This window comes from Aquarana catesbeiana, linkage group LG13, assembly GCF_042186555.1.
Source record: "Aquarana catesbeiana isolate 2022-GZ linkage group LG13, ASM4218655v1, whole genome shotgun sequence".
Lineage (NCBI taxonomy): Eukaryota > Metazoa > Chordata > Amphibia > Anura > Ranidae > Aquarana > Aquarana catesbeiana.
Genome location: NC_133336.1, coordinates 167,836,718 through 167,860,224, shown reverse-complemented (window position 1 = coordinate 167,860,224; position 23,507 = coordinate 167,836,718). Strand labels below are relative to the sequence as shown.

The 23,507-nt window shown below is 43.3% G+C and overlaps 1 protein-coding gene across 1 annotated transcript in view; it reads left to right on the top strand.

The window, feature by feature from the left end:
* Positions 1–4,796: 4,796 nt before the first annotated feature.
* Positions 4,797–23,507, top strand: part of LOC141117766 (extracellular calcium-sensing receptor-like) — a 30,463-nt gene continuing 11,752 nt past the window's right edge. Inside the window, exons 1-2 of the mRNA XM_073610789.1 lie at positions 4,797–5,054; positions 18,485–19,327. Of these exons, the coding sequence (XP_073466890.1) occupies positions 4,797–5,054; positions 18,485–19,327 (1,101 nt within the window). The remainder of the gene's footprint in view (positions 5,055–18,484; positions 19,328–23,507) is intronic.

Sequence of the window (23,507 nt, the reverse complement as noted above, 5' to 3'; positions counted from 1 at the left end):
ATATATATATATATATATATATATATATATATATATATATATGCAACACCTGGGATGCATATATATACACAATACACTGTAAGTGCAGCTAACTGACTGACTGTTCTGCCTAATCTATCTAACTCAAATCAAATGACACTGTCTGTCTCTCTCTCTCTCTATCTATGAACGCCGGAACACACACTACACAGGGCCACCGTGCAGGCGACCTTATATAGTGTGGGGCGTGTACTAAATCCCCTGAGCCATAATTGGCCAAAGCCTCCTTGGCTTTGGACAATTATGGCTCTCTTTTCAGACGGCGCTGTGATTGGCCAAGCATGCGGGTCATAGTGCATGCTTGGCCAATCATCAGCCAGCAATGCACTGCGATGCCGCAGTGAATTATAGGCCGTGACGCGCCACACGAATTTGGCGCGAACGGCCCATATCGTTCGCAATTCGGTGAACGGGCGAACAGACGATGTTCGAGTCGAACATGGGTTCGACTTGAACACGAAGCTCATCCCTAGTGGCAACTTGCCTCTGCTCCGCAGTAATGGCTTGCCTCATGCAGGTATCCTGCCTGCTGATATAAGGGGTCAGCAAAGCCAACAAACAGTCAAAAACGGGGTCCGTCATCCAGAGAAAATTCCTGAAATTCTTAGGGTTATTCTCAGGGATCTCACGGAGGAAAGGCATGTGACAGATTTGGTCACACTGGAGCAACCAATTCTTCGTCCATGAACTCCTCCTTGCCCTGTTCATGGACTGGGCTTGGGCTCAAGAATAAACTACAGCACCAAGCACATACAATGCACAAGCTCTATGATGAGTACGTACACTCAACATGGCTTCAAAATGGTCGGCTGGTCAAAACAAACTTAACAGAACGCACTGAAGAACAGCAAGGCCTGTGAAGAGCGAGCTGAAAATCAGCAACGAGTGGACAATAACACACTGAATATATCAATGCGAACTGACTACATGCACTGAAAAGCAGATACAAACCTCACAAGCACAAACTGAACAACAGTTAAACGATCTGAAAAATACCAGTCTCACAAGCGCGAATCGTCTCTCACCAAACTTCTACTAACACGAGATAAAGACGAGATTAGCAGAAGGGGCCCAACGGGTGGCGCACGAGCTATTGAACTTCCGTTTTATAGTCCCGTCGGACCTGGTATACGTCATCGCGTACTAGACGTTCATTCTAAAGTCTGACGAAAGTCCGCCGGAATGGCCATCAGACTTTTGTTGCCGAAAAGTCTGCTCGTGTGTACGCAGCCTTAATCTACCAAATCCAGGAACTATACTGTCAGTGTTAATTAATCATGCCTATGCTAGACCTAAACTAATTGGGCAGGTACTGTCATGGATTAAATGACCTGAAAGGGTAAAGGGGATGGAGGTAATTTGCAAGATGGATTATGGGAGGGGCAGTCCTTGGGGTTGATCTTCTGCCTGCTATTGTTAGGGCCCTTTACCAAGCATTGGTGCCCTTAAAGTATAACTTTTTTGTATTGTTGTCTGTGCCCCCGTTAAGGAGATTCACCATCTCTATTTGTCCTCTTGGCTGCTATCATTGAAAGAAAAGAAAAATTAATACTTTTCTGGGGGAAACCCAGATTTTTGCAGAGGGGTGATCTTCCGATGGGGACACTAGGTCTGGTGACTTGGGAGTCTTCTAAACCAGCATGCAGTGAGATGCTAAGAGGTGCAATATAGTTTTAGCACTGGAGGGCATGGGCCAGAGGTGGTGAAAGTTCAGTGTAACCACAGCTCAGAGTTGTTGATGATTTCATTTAAATTTTGCAGAAGCACGGTACAGGTTTGGTATAGGAGTGGTATGGATTTGGTACAGAAAAGGTCCTACTCTCAGAGGTTCAGTTTTTACTACCAGTGTAAAGATGGCACTGATTTCTAGGCAGTGATAGTAGGCTCTATGAAACAAGTGGGGTATGATGAGGCTTGTTTGATCATGTAAATAAATTTGGTACCATGAGACTGTGGTTGCCCTCCAACCCCCATAAGCATATAACACCAAATTGTCTCAAACAGGGGGGGACCAAAAAGAAAAGCGGGGCTCTCATCAACTGTGCAACCACCAGGGTCATTTATATGTTGACCTGCCCATGTAAAAAGATATATATCGGCAAGACAAAGCGACAATTTAGAATTCGACTGGGAGAACATATGAGGGAAATCCTCGAAAAAAAACAGTAGTCAGACACTTTGCCCAATACCATCAGGGCAAACTGTCTGGCATGCAAGTGAAGGGAATTTATGCCCTCAATCTTTCCCCCAGAAGAGGGGATTTTGATCAAATTTTGCAGCAGAAAGAAAAAAGATGGATCTTTCGCCTGAACTCTCTAGTTCCCCTAGGTCTGAACATAGAGCTGAATCTTCAGCCCTTTCTGGTAGCATAAATAGGCTGGGAGATTTCATATATAAATATAGTTTTTTTTTTCCTTTTCTTCCCTCTTCTCCCCCTGTCCCTCCTCCTATTCACTGATGTAATGAATTTCATCCTCTTAATATCTTTCCCCGTTATTTTCTACTCTAATCAGGTATATGTACAAAATGCACTCCCTAAACATTAGTCTGACATTTTTGATTGAATGAATTAAAAATAGCTTAATCTATATTTATATGGTTTGATTGACTGATGTAATATGGATAATAGAAAAATCTGTTGCATGACGACATATGCTTTCCCATACTTACTGTACATATCTATGTCCTTAATTTTCCCTGTCTATTATAATACATAAGGGATCCTTGTTGTTATTATAAATGGATATGGACTCTATATAAATAAAGCGGCAGACAAACAATGGATGACAATCTAGACACACACAGACTGGAAGAATCTCCTTCATTTAAACTAATTAGGTGGGCGTGCATGAGGGAGGGACAAGAATAAGAAGGAGCCCTCGCACACCAACCATACGTCCAGATGAAGCTACACACGTCTGTTTTGTGAAACGCGTCGACGTCACTGCGTCCGGACGTCACGCCTGCTGTCATCCCCCGGTGGGGCTAGCCGGCTCATCTATCGAGGGAGCGTTCCGCTCCATGGTCTGGAGTAGCCGCGTGGAGGACGACAGGTGCACCTGGATGACTGGCCATACACTCACATCAGCGGTACACAAGCAGTACCCGGTGGATTACGGAGAACTGTTCAGGTCAGTGTACGGCATTGTACACAGTGACAGGAGGGACTGTTTACAATATTGGAGCCACCGCTATCCGGAAATATCATAGGATTCCCAGACGGGACCCGGAAGCGGTAATGTACTGGGCAACCTTCCTTGTATTCCTGTCTATACCTGTCACCTATTGACTTTACTACAGCATACATTTTCAAAAAGTCTATCCACACTGGATACCCGTACATCCTGCAATACATTATCTTGGACCTTGGGAACAGCGACCCTATATTCACTCTTACATAGCCAATATATATACTTATCCAGAGGATGTATTGATGCCTGATTGCAGACCTCACATCAGCACCCCATCCCATGGTTGATCATCTTCTCCCAGGCTCCCCATTCTTTCCCCATCTTCCCCTCCATTTTCCCTTCCTTCCCTCCCTTTCCCTCCACCCCCACCCCCCCTCTTTGGTTCCCGGCTTTTCCCATTTCGGCACCTCTTGCCCACAGCTGCCCCTCCCCCGGGGGAATTGATGTCTGCGCCACAAACCTTATTCAGCAATGCTGTATATCCGATAACGAGGTGGTTTGCGCAGACATCAATAGCCAAGACGTCCGGACGCGTTTGTTTTGTTCTGTTAGTCCATACATGTTACATGTTCCCCATGTCTGTGTATTGTCTGTGTTTGATCAATTTAGGTATTGATCCATTTTATTAGGGCAGGGTCATATTGGGGTAGCGCACTTGCATTTATCTTCATGTTCATCAATTTGTACCAATAAATATTCATTTTGTATTTAATATATATTGAGTTTGCCTCTCCATTGAGCCCCGCTTTTCTTTTTGGTCCCCCCCTGTTTGGGACAATTTGGTGTGATAGTAGGCTCTAGCGGGGGAAGGGGCCCCTCTGTCTTGTCCTGGCGATTTTGAAGTTCAGCTGTCTGAAGTGGAGAATCAGATGAATGCTCCTGTCTCCCTGTGGCAACCAAGCTAAGGAAACAGGCTAATGATGCTGTTGAATCTCCACGTCCAACCTCAGGGTCATTACCAACTGGTTTGGCTTCCTGCTCACAGCAAGGTGTACTGGTAGCTGTGTATGCATGGACTTCCAAAGGTTTTTCTTGGGCACACAATAAAACCCCCCTCCTGTTGCCCAGAGTCTATTGGAGACTGTAGTTGAGAAAGCCAGACATTCCATTACATGGCTACTATCCTGGACTACAACTCCCAGGATTCCAAGCACTCTGCAATAATAGTCTATAGGCTTGCCTGACTTTAACTTTCCCCTGCTGACCGGAGGAAACTGGTGCAGCACAATAATATCATCACAGTAGAGAGAGAAGGAGGTAGATAGAGGACAATGTTTCCTCCAGCATGTTGTTGAAGCCCAACACCTGGCTACATAAGAGAGTACAGAAGGGACAATTACCAAGTCTTGAGTTTGTTGCATTTATCATGGTTAGCATTAGCAAGACACAATAAGTTTGCATCTAAGTAACCAACACATTTTGTCTTGAAATACTTTAACATTTTAAAAAGTTATATTTATAGAACTTGTTTATTATGTCTTTAAAACTAAATAAAATATTTCATTTCTAACAGAAATATTTATCCCTTTTAGATTTCATATACGGTATTATCGTTATCTCCTAGCTATGGTGTATGCTATCTGGGAAATAAACAATTCGCCAAATATTTTGCCAAATATTACACTGGGTTTTGACCTGTATGATTCCTGCTATAACCAAGTTCGATCATTAATGGAAACAACAAGGATTTTATCAGGAAAAAAAACTGTTGCGCTAAATTTTAACTGTCACACAAAGAGCATTCCAAGTGCTATAGTTGGTGACATGCCTTCTAAGGCCTCCATACCAATAGCCAGGATTCTTGGCCTATATAGATATCCTCAGGTAAGTCCATATATAAACTTTACAAGCAGAAATGAAAAAATAAGTGAATACAAGAAACTAAAAATGAAAAGAGTGAGGCTAGCAAACAAAGTGTATAAAGAGATAAAAAAACAATATATCAAAATAAATGGCTCACATTTTAACAGCACTCTACAATATGCACCAAATATAATGTGACTATACCCCAGATGTATAAACTGTGAAAGCAAATTTTGCAAAAATACCACTATACAATAGTGCAAACAATAGTAAAAAATGTCCCAAAGAATACAATTTAAAGTTGAATTAGGTCTTATCACACACAATACATCCACTAAGTAACAAAACAAAGATGAATCAATTCCCTATGCAATGTAGTCACAAAAATCAACTCAACCGAAATGTGCCAGAAGAACTTTTCCTCCAATACTGAGCACACACTGAGCTTCACCACATCCAAAAAACATACTTACAAAAACAGGTGGAGCTTAAAATGGCTTAATATTGATCATCTAGAGCGGATATTCTCACCTGTATCACATTGACACAAAATCACATATACCCAGTGAACCACAGCCTCAGTTGATACACAGGGATGAAACAAATCTCCCTAAATAAGTTTTACATGTAAATCTGCTGTCTTCAGCTTTATATATCCTTTGGAAGGTGCACATTGTGTTTCAGATTTTCTCTTCCTGTTCAGCACTTGGAGTGGATTATTGGCATACAGCCAAAACATCAGATTGGAGGAAAGCCCCCCCACATAGGCAAAGGAAGGAAGTAATGTTCAGAGCTCTGCTGTGAGATGGCAAGCTGTCTGCTAATCTATTTATAGCAACCTCCCACGACACAAACTTCAGGCTGCTTTTATCTCCCATTTCTGAAAACTTGTCAGAAGTAGGGATGAGCTTCGAGTTCGAGTCAAACTCCTGTTCGACTCGAACATCGGCTGTTCGCAAGTTCGCCGAACAGCGAACAATTTGGGGTGTTCGCAGCAAATTCAAATGCCGCGGAACACCCTTTAAAAGTCTATGGGAGAAATCAAAAGTGCTAATTTTAAAGGCTTATATGCAAGTTATTGTCATAAAAAGTGTTTGGGGACCTGGGTCCTGCCCCAGGGGACATGGATCAATGCAAAAAAAGTTTTAAAAACGGCAGTTTTTTCAGGAGCAGTGATTTTAATAATGCTTAAAGTCAAACAATAAAAGTGTAATATCCCTTTAAATTTCGTAGCTGGGGAGTGTCTATAGTATGCCTGTTAAGGGGCGCATGTTTCCTGTGTTTAGAACAGTCCCTGCACAAAATGACATTTCAAAGGAAAAAAAGTCATTTAAAACTACTCGCGGCTATTGCATTGCCGGTCCGATAATACACATAGAAATTCATTGATAAAAACGGCATGGGAATTCCCCACAGGGGAACCCCGAACCAAAATGTAAGAAAAAAAATGACGTGGGGGTCCCCCTAAATTCCATACCAGGCCCTTCAGATCTGATATGGATATTAAGGGGAACCCCGGCCAAAATAAAAAAAAAAAAAATGACGTGGGGGTCCCCCTAAATTCCATACCAGACCCTTAAGGTCTGGTATGGATTTTAAGGGGAACCCTGTGCCAAAATTTTTTTAAAAAATGGCGTGGGGTCCCCCCAAAAATCCATACCAGACCCTTATCCGAGCACGCAACCTGGCAGGCCGCAGGAAAAGAGGGGGGACGAGAGAGCGCCCCCCTCCTGAACTGTACCAGGCCACATGGCCTCAACATTGGGAGGGTGCTTTGGGGTAGCCCCCCAAAACACCTTGTCCCCATGTTGATGAGGACAAGGGCCTCATCCCCACAACCCTGGCCAGTGGTTGTGGGGATCTGCGGGTGGGGGCTTATCGGAATCTGGAAGCCCCCTTTAACAAGGGGACCCCCAGATCCCGGCCTCCCCTGTGTGAAATGGTAAGGCGGTACAAAAGTACCCCCTACCATTTCACAAAAAAACTGTCAAAAACGTTAAAAATGACAAGAGACAGTTTTTGACAATTCCTTTATTTAAATGCTTCTTCTTTCTTCTATCTTCCTTCATCTTCTTCTTCTGGTTCTTCTGGCTCTTCTGGTTCTTCCTCCGGTGTTCTCATCCAGCATCTCCTCCACGGCATCTTCTATCTTCTTCTCCTTGGGCCGTTCCGCACCCATGGCATGGGGGGAGGCTCCCGCTCTTCTCTTCTTCTCTTCTTCATCTTCTTCTCCGGGCCACTCCGCATCCATGGTGGCATGGTGGGAGGCTCCCGCTGTGTGACGCGTCTCCTCTTCTGACGGTTCTTAAATAACGGGGGGCAGGGCCACCCAGTGACCCCGCCGCCCCTCTGACGCATGGGACATGACGGGACTTCCCTGTGGCATTCCCTGTGACGTCACAGGGAAGTCCCGTCAAGTCACCGTTTGTCAGAGGGGGCGGGGTCACCGGGTGGCTCCGCCCCCGTTATTTAAGAACCGTCAGAAGAGGAGACGCGTGACACAGCGGGAGCCTCCCACCATGCCAGCATGGATGCAGAGCGGCCCGGAGAAGAAGATGAAGAAGAGAAGAAGATGAAGAAGAGAAGAAGATGAAGAGAAGAGTGGGAGCCTCCCCCCATGCCATGGGTGCGGAGCGGCCCGAGGAGAAGAAGATAGAAGGTGCCGCTGAGGAGATGCTGGACGAGAACACCGGAGGAAGAACCAGAAGAGCAAGAAGAACCAGAAGAAGAAGAAGATGAAGGAAGATAGAAGAAAGAAGAAGCATTTAAATAAAGGAATTGTCAAAAACTGTCTCTTGTCATTTTTAACATCTTTGACAGTTTTTTAGTGAAATGGTAGGGGGGCTTCCAGATTCCGATAAGCCCCCCACCCGCAGACCCCCACAACCACCGGCCAGGGTTATGGGGATGAGGCCCTTGTCCTCATCAACATGGGGACAAGGTGTTTTGGGGGGCTACCCCAAAGCACCCTCCCAATGTTGAGGGCATGTGGCCTGGTATGGTTCAGGAGGGGGGAGGGCGCTCTCTCGTCCCCCCCTCTTTTCCTGCGGACTGCCAGGTTGCGTGCTCAGATAAGGGTCTAGTATGAATGTTTGGGGGGACCCCACGCCGTTTCTTTTTTTTAATTTTGGCCGGGGGTTCCCCTTAATATCCATACCAGACCTGAAGGGCCTGGTATGAAAACACTGAGCACTTTTGGAGGATGGGTGTGTGTGTGTGTGTGAGTAAGTGAGTGCTCCTCCCCCCCTCCACGATCCCGGGCTAATGGACAATCATCCGGCCGACAGCTGAGAGGCTGCACACATGAGAGAGCTCACCTTGCGAGCCGCGTGTCTTCAGCTGTCTTAGTGCAGTAAGGATATGCTGGTACTTGAGAAGGAAAGACAACGGATCCCTTGGCTGTTCTACCCACTGGCTGTCCCATCTGCTCAGCTCACTGGCTGTTCCATCTGCTCTACCCACTGGCTGTTCCATCTGCTCTACCTACTGGCTGTTCCATCTGCCCTATCCAGCGGCTGTTCCATCTGCTTTACCCACTGGCTGCTCCACCTGCTCTATCCACATCGGTGTCTAGCTGTACAGGAGAGTGATTACATCCCAGTGCTTCTCTAATAACGGATGGATGCTAGCAAGGTAAAGCAAACTTGATAAAAGCTGGGACCTGTATAAGCTGAAAAAGCAGAGTACGGGGGAGAGGGCTTCACTTGTTTTGCTAGCTGGGTTACCTACCTGTGAGCCTCTCCGTATAACAGGACAGCCACACACTGACATTTTCCCTAATAGCAAACGGGTGGACAGCTGAGGTGGGGAGAGAAGGAAATTGCCACTGCTGCACTTCATCATCTTACCTCACCCAGACAAACTACACAGTGTAAAAGAAAAGGAAAAAAAAAACGGTGTAAGAGAGAGAGGTCTCTGGTAGGCTGTATGCCGGTTCACAGCCCTTCCATACAGTAAAGCAAAGACATACTGGCATTCCCCAGAAGACAGACGGGAGGCTAGTTGGAGTGGGAGAGTGAGAGAGGTAGTGAGAAGAGCGGCTACTCTGACGGGCTGCATCTCCTCCCCCACCCCCCCCAACTACCTACTCTGTTCTATTTTTGTGGAGTGTGAAGAGGGAAAAAGGAGAAGGGAAGAGAAAGAAAATTTTTTTTTTTTTTTTTTTTAAATGACAACACGCAGACAAGCAGCTTTGCAACCAACAGCAGGGAGAGGCAGAAAATCGATAGAAGGCATTAAAGCGTACCTATCCCCCCGCATACCTGAGCAAATAGGAAGGTCGGATGCAAAGAAACGAAGCGGAGGTAATATCATGGGCGGTGTAGAAATAACAGAACGAGAATCCCGGGTAAAGCAGACAAGTACCCAGATGACACAAATGACAAATGACAGTGTCGTAGTAAACGGCAAGAGATCCCCTACAGCAGGGAGAGGGAGGAAGACCCCAGAGCCAAGCCCCCCCGGAAGTGATGGGACCCCCAAGGTAGTTGGGGCTAAGAACAAGGGCCAACATATACTTGATAATGGACATCAACCAGGGGGCATACAAAGCCCACTAGTAGAAAGCCGGGATACTATGACGCAATGGGAAGATAGCAGGTGGTCACTAGAAGAGGTACAGCCCATAGACACAGAGACCATGACTGGAAGAGGAGGAGAAGACCCAAGCCCCGATATGGACCAAAGCACCAGACAGGAACATATAGAAATAACAAGGTGGGGACATGGGAGTAAGCGGGGCTCCACATGGACATGAGCATGACCAGGAAAACATTCAGGATGGCAAGGGGAACCCACAGGGGCAGAATGGACCAAATGTAGAACCAGAAAGGGACATCTGGGAGTTGTTGAAGGCCCTCCCCACCAAAAATGACATCCAGCAATTAATAAAGGCAGTTGAACAATCATGTATGCAAGCTGTGGCAAGTTTAAAAGAGGACGTCAGGGATCTGGGATACAGAGTAGAAGGGGTAGAAAAAGAACAAGAAACCATCACACAGGCAGTGGTTGATGTACAAGAGTCCATGAAAAAATATGAAGAGATATTAAATTCATACAGAGATCAGCTGGATGAGTACGAGAATAAGGACAGGCGACAAAATATACGTATAAAAGGATTAAAGGAGTCAATTACAGCGACAGAATTAGTCCCAGCAGTGCAAAAAATTTTTGGACAGATTCTGGGGGATCAAGCTCCAAGCATTATTGAAATAGACCGGGCTCATTGGGTCCCTTTCCAGAACACAAAAGCTGACACACCCAGAGATGTAATTTGTAAAATTCACAAATACACCGTGAAAGAAAACATAATGAAGACAGCTCGTAACATTTCCACAATTACATTTGAAGGCTCAAACATAGCACTGTATCCAGATATCTCAAAAAGAACTCTTTTTAAACGAGGGTCGGTCCGCCCACTGCTAGAAACCCTACGAAAGGCCGAGATTAAATACCGGTGGGGGTTCCCCTTTAGCCTAACAGCTTCTAGGGACGGGAAAACTGCAACCCTGCGAGCAAAGGATGATTTAAATTCATTTATAGAGAAATTAGACCTCCCAAAGGTGGACTTTACGGACTGGAGAATAAACTCTTCAAGGCCCCCCCTGCAACGAACAGAAAAGTGGCAGGAGGTACCGGCAAGGGTTAACAGGGGTGGAGCCCAAAGAAGGACTTAGAGGACTTTTTCTTCCCCCTTTTTTTTTTTTTTTTTTTTTCTGGGGAAGAGTTCCACAGGGTGAAGCCCGGGAGGAGGGGGGATTAGAGAGGGGGACTTGAGGGAAAATGAGGACCTTGTGTAGGTCAATAGGTCAACCCCAATTAAAGGGGAGAGTAATCCTGCGGAATGCAGGAAGGGGGGTAGCATGCGCATGGGAGGTGTTGATATGCGCAGGCTCCCCGCCCGATTTTTAGAAATACCCCTAAAGAGAGGTTTTTTGAATGGGGGAAGAGTATGTAAGGGTTATGTCTATAACATAAATATGATGTATTTTTTTCTTTTTTGTTATGTTATGCATAAGTATGTGTTTAATGGGGTACTGAATGTTGGGAATGGGGAGATAACAGGGGGGGTGGGAGTGGCAGAGGGGAAGACAGAGATTAAGGGCAAGGGAGCAGGGGGTTCCTGGGATAAAAGGAAATGACAGCAATACTGAAAATACTTTCATATAATGTGAGGGGGCTGAGCTCACCAAATAAGAGAGGGAGACTGTGGGTGGAGTTGCAACACCTGGGAGCTGATGTGATTCTCTTGCAGGAGACCCACTTCGGAGGCGGCTCAATTCCAGGTCTGCCCCAGAATATACTGAAGCAATGGTATCATGCGGTATCCCCAGTAGCAAGAGCAAGAGGGGTCTCAATTGCATTTAAGAAATCATGCCCCTGGATATTGGAGAACGAACAATGCGACCCAGAAGGTTGGTATTTGTTTGTAAAAGGAGTAATACAGGGGAGGCGATATACCTTTGCTTCGATATATGCACCCAATGAAGGGACTGTTAACTTTTTGGTTAAGATGTTTAAAAAACTGGAAGAATTTAAGGAGGGATGTGTAGTGGTTGGAGGAGACTTCAATATGGTGCTAGATCCAAGCACAGACACATCCACGGGTAGATCCGCTCTATCTTTTGGAGCCATAAAACGAGTTAAACAAATCCTATGTGCACAACATCTTGTGGACAGCTGGCGAGCTCTACATCCAGGGACCAGGGACTTTAGTTACTACTCTAAAACACATGATATGTACTCACGGCTGGACCTTTTTCTGGTGGATCAATACTATCTGGGAAATGTTAACACAAGTACAATCGAACCAATAACTATATCCGACCACGCCCCAATAATTCTGACCATCAGACCAACTCAAATGGCTCGTGCAGGACGAACATGGCGGCTGAACGAGTCATTGCTAGATAAGGAGGAAACAGTAGAGAATTTAAGCATTAAGATAAAGGAATATTTTGAAATTAATAAAACAGCAGGAATGTCAGAGCAAGTGGTGTGGGAAGCCCATAAGGCGGTTGTAAGAGGGGAGCTAATCGCCATTGGTGCACACAAGAAAAAGGAAGGTAAAAGAGAGATAGACGAACTACTAGAGAAAATTAAGGCTCTAGAGATAAAGCATAAGGAAAATCTCAACCAAACAGATGGTAGGTGTTTGGAAAGCTTACGAGTAGAACTTTCACAATGCCTAGAATATAGAGCAAAGAGTAAGATCAGGTTTTTTGCTAACAGAGCATACGAACAAGGAGACAAATGTGGAAAGCTGTTAGCAAAACAACTTAAAAAACAACAGGATTCTAGACACGTGCATAGCTTATTAGTGCAAGGCAAAAAGATACTGGACACAAAAGCTATAGCTAAAGAATTTGGTAAATTTTATGAAGCACTATATAACATCGCTAAAACTGAACCATCTGAGGGAGGGGAAAGTGAGGAACAAAGGAGGAATGAGATAGGATGAATACATGGAGAGCGCTGTCATGCCTACAATACCTAAAGAGATATCCGAGGATATGGAGCGTCCAATCACGGTTGAAGAATTGAGCAGAGCGATAGCAGACCTACCCTCCGGGAAAAGTCCAGGGCCAGATGGGCTGACAAACGCATATTATAAGAAATTTCTCCCAGTTCTGGTAAAACCACTTTGCAGTTATTTTAACTCTATTAATGCTGCAAACCCACTCTCTCCAGAAGCATTACTGGCATATATAACGGTATTACCAAAAGAGGGAAAAGATCCCCAGGTGTGTGCTAACTATAGGCCTATCTCTCTGCTCAATTCCGATACAAAACTGCTGGCAAAAATCTTGGCCTCGAGACTTCGGGAATACGTAGGTGATCTGGTACATCCAGATCAAACGGGGTTTATAAAAGGACGGGAAGCCAGGGACAACACCATCCGCGCTCTCCATGTATTGTATTGGATGCGAAATGGTCCGGATAGGGCCCCAGGTATCACTCTGTCGATGGATGCCGAAAAGGCTTTCGACAGAGTGAACTGGGGCTTTATGAGAGCAGTATTGGGTAGGATAGGTCTGGAGGGGAAAATGCTAGGATGGATCATGTCACTATACGGGAAACCAAGAGGAAGAATTAAGGTCAATGGGACAGTATCCGAATGCTTTAACATACAAAACGGTACTAGGCAAGGGTGCCCACTGTCCCCTTTGATATTTGCGATAGTGATGGAACCATTTCTACGCAGAGTTAGAAAGAACGAGGAGATAGTGGGGACATACATAGGACATATGGAACATAAAGTAGCAGCATATGCGGATGATCTGCTATTTTTTCTCTCCGCTCCCCAGACATCTATAGCCGCACTGATGGCGGAGGTACAGAGATTCGGAGGGGTGTCTGGTTTCAAGATTAATTTTGAGAAATCAGTCATACTTCCTAGTAATATATCAGCGGAGATGGAGAGGTCATTGAAAGAGATGTATCCATTTATATGGAATAAGGAGTCACTGACATACTTGGGGGTACAAATTAGCGCAGACTATGAACTATTGTATGAACGTAACTATGGCTCACTACTGAAAGAAATAACAGAAGAACTAAAGCAATGGAAGGGTAAATTACTGACCTGGTTCGGAAGAATCAGTGCCATAAAAATGAGCATATTGCCCAGAATGGTTTATGTACTGCGCACAGTGTCAATCAGGTTGCCAGTGACTCTTTTTAGGCAAGTGCGTAGGCTGTTTGTGCCCTTTGTATGGAATGATAGGAGGCCTAGATTAGCCTATGATATTTTAAAAAGAAGCAGAGGTGAGGGAGGCTTAGGACTCCCGGATATATCTTCCTACTACAAGGCCATGACTCTAGTAAGAATAGTAGACTGGTGCCAGGACTTAAAGAGGAAACCATGGGTACAGGCAGAAATGTCAATGGCAGGGAGAAATCTGGCAGGAGCACCATGGATCCAAGGGTCATTGAGGGGGTTGTCACAATGGACATCACCGATGACCATGAATTCATTGGAAGTATGGGATAGAGTGAATGGTAAGGGTAGATATGCCCCCCAGACCTCCCCTCTGGCTCCTCTGGAGGGATTTCCTTGGTTCCCCCCGGGGGAGGAGACGGGTAGTCTGGGGGCATGGGGCCAGGATGGGAATACTAGATGTGGCAAGTTTGCTCCCAATGGAACCCTTCTATCACTGACAGAAATGGTCATGAAATTCGGTAAGATACGAATGGCAGAATGGAAACATCATCAAATGAAGAGTTTTCTCAAGAAATTTAAACCATTAAGACCAATGAGCTCACTCACAACATTTGAGAGGCAGTGAGTACAGACTTCAGAATCTGGACATATGCTATCTCGAATGTATAGAATGATTTTAAGGGAACAAGAAAGGACACCCCCATACTTTGTAAAAGAGTGGGAGAGGGAGCTAGGCCAAGTATGGACAGATAAACAAATTAATAGAGCAATATCGTTAACATTCACAACATCTATAAGTTCAAAAGTGCAAGAGATGGCATACAAGTTCTTGGCAAGATGGTATAGGACACCAGTAAAGCTAGCACAAATCTACCCAGCATCTAGCGATAGATGTTGGAGGGGGTGTGGACAGAGGGGAACATTTCTCCACCTTTGGTGGACATGCCCAATAATTAAATCATTTTGGGAATCAGTGGCCCCATGGATTGAGAAACTAACAATGGACTCCGTGGAATTCGGGCCCATACAATATTTGTTCCATGGGAACCCTGGATCTGTCAAAAAGTATAGGGAAAGCATAACCCCACATTTATTAAACGCAGCAAAAAAACTGATCCCGAAGTACTGGAGGCAGGATCGGAGCCCGTCATTCATGGAGTGGAGAAACGAGGTTAACATAATAAAGGAAGCGGAGAGGTGGGTTCATGTGGTCAAAAACCAAAAAAAGAAATTTGAAACTATATGGGCAAAATGGGAACAATGCGCCAGGGAGATAATGGAAGAGGGAAATAATAATGGATAATGGAAGTAGAAATGGTATAGTCATTAAGAAATAAGATAAGCCCAGAAAGAAAGAGTTAAACAGTAACATGACTTCTCCAATGCCAATTAAGTAAAGGGGGTGGGGGGGTAAGATAATGTATGGATATATGGTCCCATTTTTTCCAAGGGGTTTTTTTTTTTTTTTTTTATTTTATGTCCTCCATTCACCCTGATTCCCCTAATTAACACTGAGTGGTGAGGGTGATGTGGGGTAGGGGTGGGGTGGTTTTTTTTTTTTTTTTTTTTTTGTTAAATAGGAATTATAATGATTATAATGATTTAGAATACGATTCAGAAGAAGGGGGATTTCACTGTATAATTAGTCCATTAGGTCTGCACATCGGGGGGAAGAGTAGAGGTAAAATAATATACAGAAAGGGGGGAAGGAAGAAGGCACAATTTATTGTTTATAGTGATTTAAGACACGTATTGAATGAAGGGGAAACTTACTTTATAAATTTAATTCAGCACATTTGGATATTGGGGGAGGAGTTGAGTAAAGTAATATTAAAGATGAGGGGGGAAGAAGCACAGAAGATTAGGGAGGGGGAGGGGGAGAGGGGGGAGGGGGAAAGGGAAAAACTCTTTTTTTTTTTTCTCTTTTATGCACAAATTATGCAATTATGAATTTCAGGGGGGTGAGGTAGTATATACGATATAAATTAGAATAAGGGGGAAATCACTAATGTTAAATAAATATGAATACACGTTTTGAGAATTTTTTTTTTTTTTTTTTTCTCTCCCTTTTTTTGTGGTATGGTTCAGGGAAGTCACATATAAGTTATTGTTAATATATTGTTAATCACATTTGTAGGTTGGGGAAGGGAGTTGAAGTAATATAAGGATGGGGGTGGATGGAGATTTTAGTAAAGAGGAAGATTGTGTGTTTTTTTTTTTTTCTTCTTTTTTCTCTTTCTCTCTCACATATGCAAAATTTATGCAATTATGAATTTCAGGGGGGTGAGGTAGTATACACGATATAAATTAGAATAAGGGGGAAATCACTAATGTTAAATAAATATGAATACACGTTTTGAGAATTTCTTTTTTTTTTTTTTCTCCCTTTTTTTTGTGGTATGGTTCGGGGAAGTCACGTATAAGTTATTGTTAATATATTGTTAATCACATTTGTAGGTTGGGGAAGGGAGTTGGAGTAATATAAGGATGGGGGTGGATGGAGATTTTAGTAAAGAGGAAAATTGTGTGTTTTTTTTTTTTTTTTTTTTTTTTTTTACCATGGTTAAATGGGATACATGGGGTAATTAGTGTTTTGTTGTTGGATTTATCGGGTTGAAGTAGGGGTATAGTACGTTGTATGAATGTTAATGTATTATGTATTATATAAATGAATAAAATTTTGATTATTAAAAAAAAATGAAGGGCCTGGTATGGAATTTAGGGGGACCCCTACGTCATTTTTTTTTTTTTAATTTGGTCCGGGGTTCCCCTGTGGGGAATTCTCATGCCATTTTTATCAATGAACTTTTATGTGTATTGTCGGACCGGCAATGCAATAGCCGCGAGTAGTTTTAAATGACTTTTTTTCTTTGAAATGTCATTTTGCTGTCAGACTGTTCTAAACACGGGAAACATGCGCCCCTTTACAGGCATACTATAGACACCCCCCAGCTACGAAATTTAAAGGGATATTACACTTTTATTGTTTGACTTTAAGCATTATTAAAATCACTGCTCCTGAAAAAACGGTCGTTTTTAAAACTTTTTTTTGCATTGATCCATGTCCCCTGGGGCAGGACCCAGGTCCCCAAACACTTTTTATGACAATAACTTGCATATAAGCCTTTAAAATTAGCACTTTTGATTATTCATGTTCATATCCCATAGACTTTAACGGTGTTCGCGTGTTCGAACAAACTTTTTGCCTGTTTGCATGTTCTGGTGCGAACCGAACAGGGGGGTGTTCGGCTCATCCCTAGTCAGAAGTTACCAGTCTGATAACAGAAATACGGGACAGAAGAAACACACGGGACTCAGTGCTTTTCGAAGGAGATCAGAAAACACTACAGATATATGTGCCCAGTTCAAATTTCATGAATTGGGTTTACATCCACTTTAAGTTATTTAAAATCAACATTTAAAAACAAAACGTGTGCTTTAACCATTATGTGTGACTGCATGTAAAACCGACCCTCGCCAACTCCCTTGCTCATGCCCCAACAAGCATCACAAAAAGTGTAACTTTTTTGGCCACAGGGTCTGCTTCACATGCTGTCAGGCATGCCATGGTTATGCTTCTGTATTGAGGAAGGGCTGCATATCTCTCATGAAACAGTGCTCCCCAGAACTAGGCTTCTTCCCTTAGGATCATGTAAAAAGGTACCAGAGTGCCCCACTTCTACTTCTTACACAAGATGTGTGAACAAATGTGCTATGCTTAGAAAAAGGCAAAATACTTTACCTTCAATCTATTCTGATGCCTCATGGTGCAATTTAGCCCCTTAGGTACAGTATATACAGGAGACATGACAATGTAATTCAAAAAGATCAGCACATAGTACTCACAATTATTGCTCTTTTTATTCCAAAGCTTGCATTAATAAAAAAAATACAAGCAACATAACATTTCCCAGCACTTACCAGCTAGCCTGCAAAAAAAAAAAAAAAAAAATTACCCTGTCTAACAATTCACGTTAAAAACAGACGGTTTAGTTGCACACATAAGTGAAAGCCACATGCCCGCCAAGGCTCTTCTGCATATTGCAGTTCAAACTCTATATTTGAGAGTATATATAGCATATATAGCAGTTGATAAATTAAGGACAGGTTTACCTGGAGGGAGCCCATTCCTCCTTAAAGCGGATGTAAACCCATCCATAAAACAGTTACCTTTCCGGCACGTGCCGGAAATGTAAGACTCCCATTGGTTGTGCTCTCAACCAAACTGTCAAACCATCCAATGGCCGGTGTCATAACGGATCACATGTGCAGCATCATGGCAGTTGTAGATTAAACAGAGGCAAGATCGCAGCTTCCTTGGCTGAAAACGATAGGAGGGTTTACTTCCACTTTAAAGACACAGGGACATTTTGATTACCAAGCAAGAGCACAATGTCAGCTAAAGACATCCAATGTGCCCCCACACCAAATCCAGCAAACAAACTGTACAGCTAAATGGCAAGCGTCCCAATCTATAACTAGTCTTTGCAGTAAGGTGCACATGGAAGGGCTTTGCACATCACAAACAATAGAAATTTTCCCAGCACCCTTACCAACAAGCATGCAAAAATCAAACAAATGGATCTGTCTAAGAATTCTGTTAATTAATATTAAACAACACATATCAGTGCAATAGCAACTTTGCTCTTTAAATCATTGCAACATTTCAGGTCTGACCCTTTATCAAGTCAAAGCATGAGTCAGCTATTACACAAAAACTTTGTGAAGCTTTATTTTATTGTATATACATTTATATGCATCATATTTTAACTTCTTCTTCTCTAATTAGATAAGCTATGCATCAGCACACCCAAGCCTTAGTGACAAGATACAGTTCCCATCTTTCCTAAGAACAATTCCCAATGATAATTATGAAGTTCTTGAAATTGCTAATTTGGTCAATTACTTTAACTGGACATGGGTTGGAATCATAACTACAGATAATGAATTAGGTAGATCAGGCTCTCAACTCCTCACTAAGGAGATAGAACATAATGGAGGCTGCGTTGCATTCCTTGAAATTCTACCTATCTACAACTCTATAGAATCAGTGAACCGAATCATTGATGTTATCAAGAAGTCAAAAGCCACAGTCATTGTTGTATACTCGACCATGGAGAATCTTATTCCTTTAATGGAGGAAGCTTCCTTTCAAAATGTTACAGATAAAGTGTGGCTTGGCTGCGGAAGTTGGTCAATAACTTCAGACTTTCCTCGCCCAGACATCTTAACAACTTTAAATGGCAGTCTAGGTGTGGCACCATCAAGTGGAAAAATTCCGGGTTTTAAAGAATTTCTTTACAGTATACATCCAACCAAATATCCAGATGACATCTTTATTAAAACATTCTGGGAGAAAGCTTTTGGTTGTGCTTGGGCTCCATACTATCCTTTTAATAATACATTTTCAAATACATCTGCAGATGGAAGGCATTGGTGCACAGGTGAAGAAAGATTAGACAGCATTGATCCCAATATATATGATGTTTTCAACTTTAGATACACTTACAAAACTCATAATGCAGTATTTGCCATTGCTCATGCTTTACATGAAATGCAATCCTGTGTACCAGAACGAGGACCCTTTGTGAATGGATCCTGTGCAAGTATTTTCTCACATAAACCCTGGCAGGTATGTTATACGTTATTTAAAATTAACAGGAAATGGATTCTGTTAGTCTGGTTTCTAGTATGTTAAATGTGTCATGGTGACTTGATGAATCGAACTCAGTTTTTTAGTAAGTAAGCCCATTCAATCAAAGAAGAAAACATTACTCTCTTAAATTTGTCACTTGTCTCTAAAGTATTTAGCCTGCCTTGCTTTTTTATCATGGACTTACTTTCATCCATCCAAAGGCATAGCTAAATATCGAATAGTAGTCTTGACAGTATGCCAGACTGTTTATACCTTGTTATCAAATCAATCAGTGCCACTAGATCCTCCTATCACCCAAGCTTAATAGCATTCACTGCCCAAATGTCCCATTACCTGTGCAGTACATGTTATGGATTTTATGCCAAAACCTTCCAAAATTCAACATTTCTTTAGGAATTTCTATTTAGGCTAGCAGCACTGAAAAGAATATAATGCTGGCACCTTTTATGCTCCATCTGAAAAACAAATAAAAATCTAGCAATTGGAAGGAAATAATATACTATACAGTCTTTATACCTTTCTAGATGGTGTGAAGGTGTTGTTATTCAAACATAAAATACCTCTTACTGGTTGCTAGCTATGATTTCAATATATTTAAAAGTATTTCATCTGTGAACCCTCCATTCATAGAGCACTTTTCATTGATGGTGTCATTAGGGGGGAATTTCACATATGGTTGGGGATTGTGCAGCCTAAACGCTGGATGGTGAAGTCCTCAGAGAGCACACCCATGCAAGCTACAGCTTGTACACGGAAGAGTAGAGATAAGGAGATTGGAAAGCGCAGAAAACTGAACTCACAAGAAAGGCAGGAGTATATTGCAGCACTGGTGTGCTGATCTTACAGGTAGGTAACAGAATACTAGTAAGAGACACTTACAAAACTGGGGTGCATGGCTCACAGGAAAGCAGGTGTATCGTACAGCAGTGGGATGCTGAGCTTACATGAACACAGTTTAAGGATACATATGAGGAACAATGAGTACTGTCATGTTCCAGACTTAGCATTCTCCCAAGGCAGCTGGCCACCCTGGGAAGAATCAACTCGTTTGGGCCATTTCCTAACAATTCCAGTGGCCTAGTCCACGTGCTGATGTAACTGCCTTCGTAGCTGCCTGTTCCGTGTGTTCTCAGAGTAAGACTCCACGACACCTTCCAGTGGGCCTCCTACAACCCATACCCAATGGAGAGAGGCCCTGGACCCACCTGTCTATGGATTTCATTGTGGAGTTACCCAACTCCTAAGGCAACACTGTTATCCTTATGGTGGTTGACCAGTTCTCAAAGATGTGTCATTGTATTCCACTTATGAAGCTGCCCACTTCTAAGGAACTGAGTTGCATTTTTGCTCAGGAGATCTTTTGCTTACATGGGCTATCCAAGGTGATTCTCTCGGACAGGGGTAGTCAGTTTGTGTCCCAGTTCTGGCGAGCCTTTCGTGCACAGTTGGGAATTCAGCCTGCTTTTTCCTCTGCGTATCACCCACAGTCTAATGGGGCTGCAGAACGAGCCAATCAGTCCTTGGAGCAATTTTTACGTTGCTATATTTCTGACCATCATAACAACTATTCAAACCTATTACCATGGGCAGAGTTTGCTCACAACAGTGCCTTTAATTCTGCTTCCCAATTATCCACGTTTATAGCGAATTATGGATTCCAACCTTCCATATTGCCTGACTCGTTTGTTCCGCAGAGCATTGCTGCGTTAGAGGAGCATCTCCGAGGTCTTCGTTCCACTTGGGCACAAGTTTAGGAGGCTTTGCAACATGCTAATGATAGGTACAGACTCCATGCTGACCGCAGATGCCTGCCTGCACCTTCTTACCAGGTTGGGGACAGAGTCTGGCTGTCGTCTCGCAACCTCCGACTTCGTGTTCCTTCTTTGAAGTTTGCACTTCAGTTTATTGGGCCTTTCTGTATCCTTCGCAGGATTAACCCAGTGGCCTACGCGTTGGACCTTCCTCCTAGTATGCCCATCTCAAATGTGTTTCATGTCTCCTTATTGAAACCTTTGGCCTGCAATCGCTTTACCACCTCAGTGCCACATCCTCACCCTATACAGGTTGAGAACCATGAGGAGTATGAAGTACAATCCATTGTTGACTTCGATAGGTTCCGTGGGCGCATACAGTACCTGGTGAATTGGAAGGGGGTACGGTTCGGAGGAACGCTCTTGGGTCTCATTCTCGGACGTACATGCCCCTGTCCTCCTCCGTTCTTTCCATAGACATTTTCCCCTCAAGCCCAGTGTTCCTCCAAGGGGGAGGGGTTGTTGAGGAGGGGGTACTGTCAGGGCTGGGCTCAGCCCTTCCTTCTCTGAGCTGGCCGCTCAGCTGTCAGCTAATTGCCAGATCCCATCTCTCTCCACAGTTACCCAGCTGTTGTTGATTCTGCTCATCAGTCCTGCCTACTTAAAGTCGTCCATCTCACTTGATCTCTGCCTTCGCCTTTGTCAACATCACAGAGACTTTCTTCTGCATTCCTGTTGAAGACTTGCTCGGCTGGCATTTCTTCTGGCTCCTGATCCTGCTTGCTGTACTACTATGTTTATCTCTGGCTCTCTGACATTTGCTTGGCTGACTACCCAATCCGGTTACTGAACTCTGACTTGTTTTGACTACGCTTACTCTGTTTATTTTATTATTATTAAACAAGTGTGATATAACTATACTTCTGTCTCGGTCTGATTCATGGTCCCTGATAGTAATATAAGGCACAAGGGCACTGGAATGCTCAAAGGACACAACAGGTGCAAGCAGAAACACACTGAGAAGACTTGGGGTACAGAGATCACACTAGATGATGCTTACAGACACTAGGAACAAAGGGATCCAACTACAGGATCACTAGGAATTTCAAGGTCACTAGGGGTCTCTCAGAAAGTCAGGGACACTTGGAGTCTTGGGGTCTGTCAAAATCTTCTTGGAAAGTCTGGGATCTAGGAAGCCTTAGGGGTAAATTAGGAATCTTCCCAGGAAGACAGGGACTCAAGGAAGCACTGGGAGCACACTAGGAATCTTTTCACAAAAAAGCACTGGGGATACACTAGGTATCTTCTCCATTTGTAAATACAAAGTCACTAGGGGACCCGGTGCTATGAACACTAGCTGTTTCTTAGACAATACCTGATGGGATGAACCCAGGTTAAATAGACAGCAAGATAGTGTGGATGGGTGTGTAGCTACATCCACAGACCCACAGTTCCCCTCAAGACTGTCCATCATAGTTCATCTCCATTGAAAACATGAAATAATTTCAGCTGCACTCCACTTGGCTCCTCTTGCAGTAGTTAGGGAAGCTGAACACGAGAGCCTCACAAGAAAAGCCTCCAAAGGAGTCCAACAAACTTAGTTATCTAAGTATGAATTCAATACATATATGGTCAACATACAGACTACCATGCAACATAAAGCTAGATATAAATGGAGGAGATAAAAAACTCCTTCCTAGTGTGAGAGAGGAGATAGTATTACCTTAATCAGACACAGCCAAGCCACAACGGCAGGACCCCATGCATGTTGTCTATTACCTTCATTGGCATCTGCATTTTTATGGTAAGCGCTTATACATATATAACTAATTTATATCCTAACAATCTGTGCCTGTTTATTAAAAAAAGCCTACCATTATGCACTATATTGCTTCTAGTTTCCTGGGTCACGTATACATTATCTGACCCCTACACTCAAGCATCGTATCGTCTTTTATCCAGCGCATTTCCGTGTGTTTCTTTTGTGTTCAATCAGGGTATGTAATTGAGGCTTAGCCTATATGATTAATTAATGAATAATTTAATATTCATCACCAATATGTTAATTTTCAGCTTTTCTAGGCACCCTTCTGGGTCCCCGTAGCCAATTAGAGGGCTGGGCTCCACCACTGTCCCCAGCTGCTTGGGGGTGCTTGTTCTGTGTCTGAGCTTTATCATTAATACATTTCCTTTTTGTCTTTCCCTTTAGTTTTTTTACCTCTTTGTATTAATTGTTTATTCCCCTGATGAAGCCACTGTATTGGCAAAACTAGTTGGGATGAATTGACTATCGTTCACCTTTCAACATCCTTGGTGTCGGTCAATATTTAAAATTGCAGAGTATATATTGTTTTGACTTATTTGCTCACAATGTATATGTATTAATTATATATACTTTTTAGATT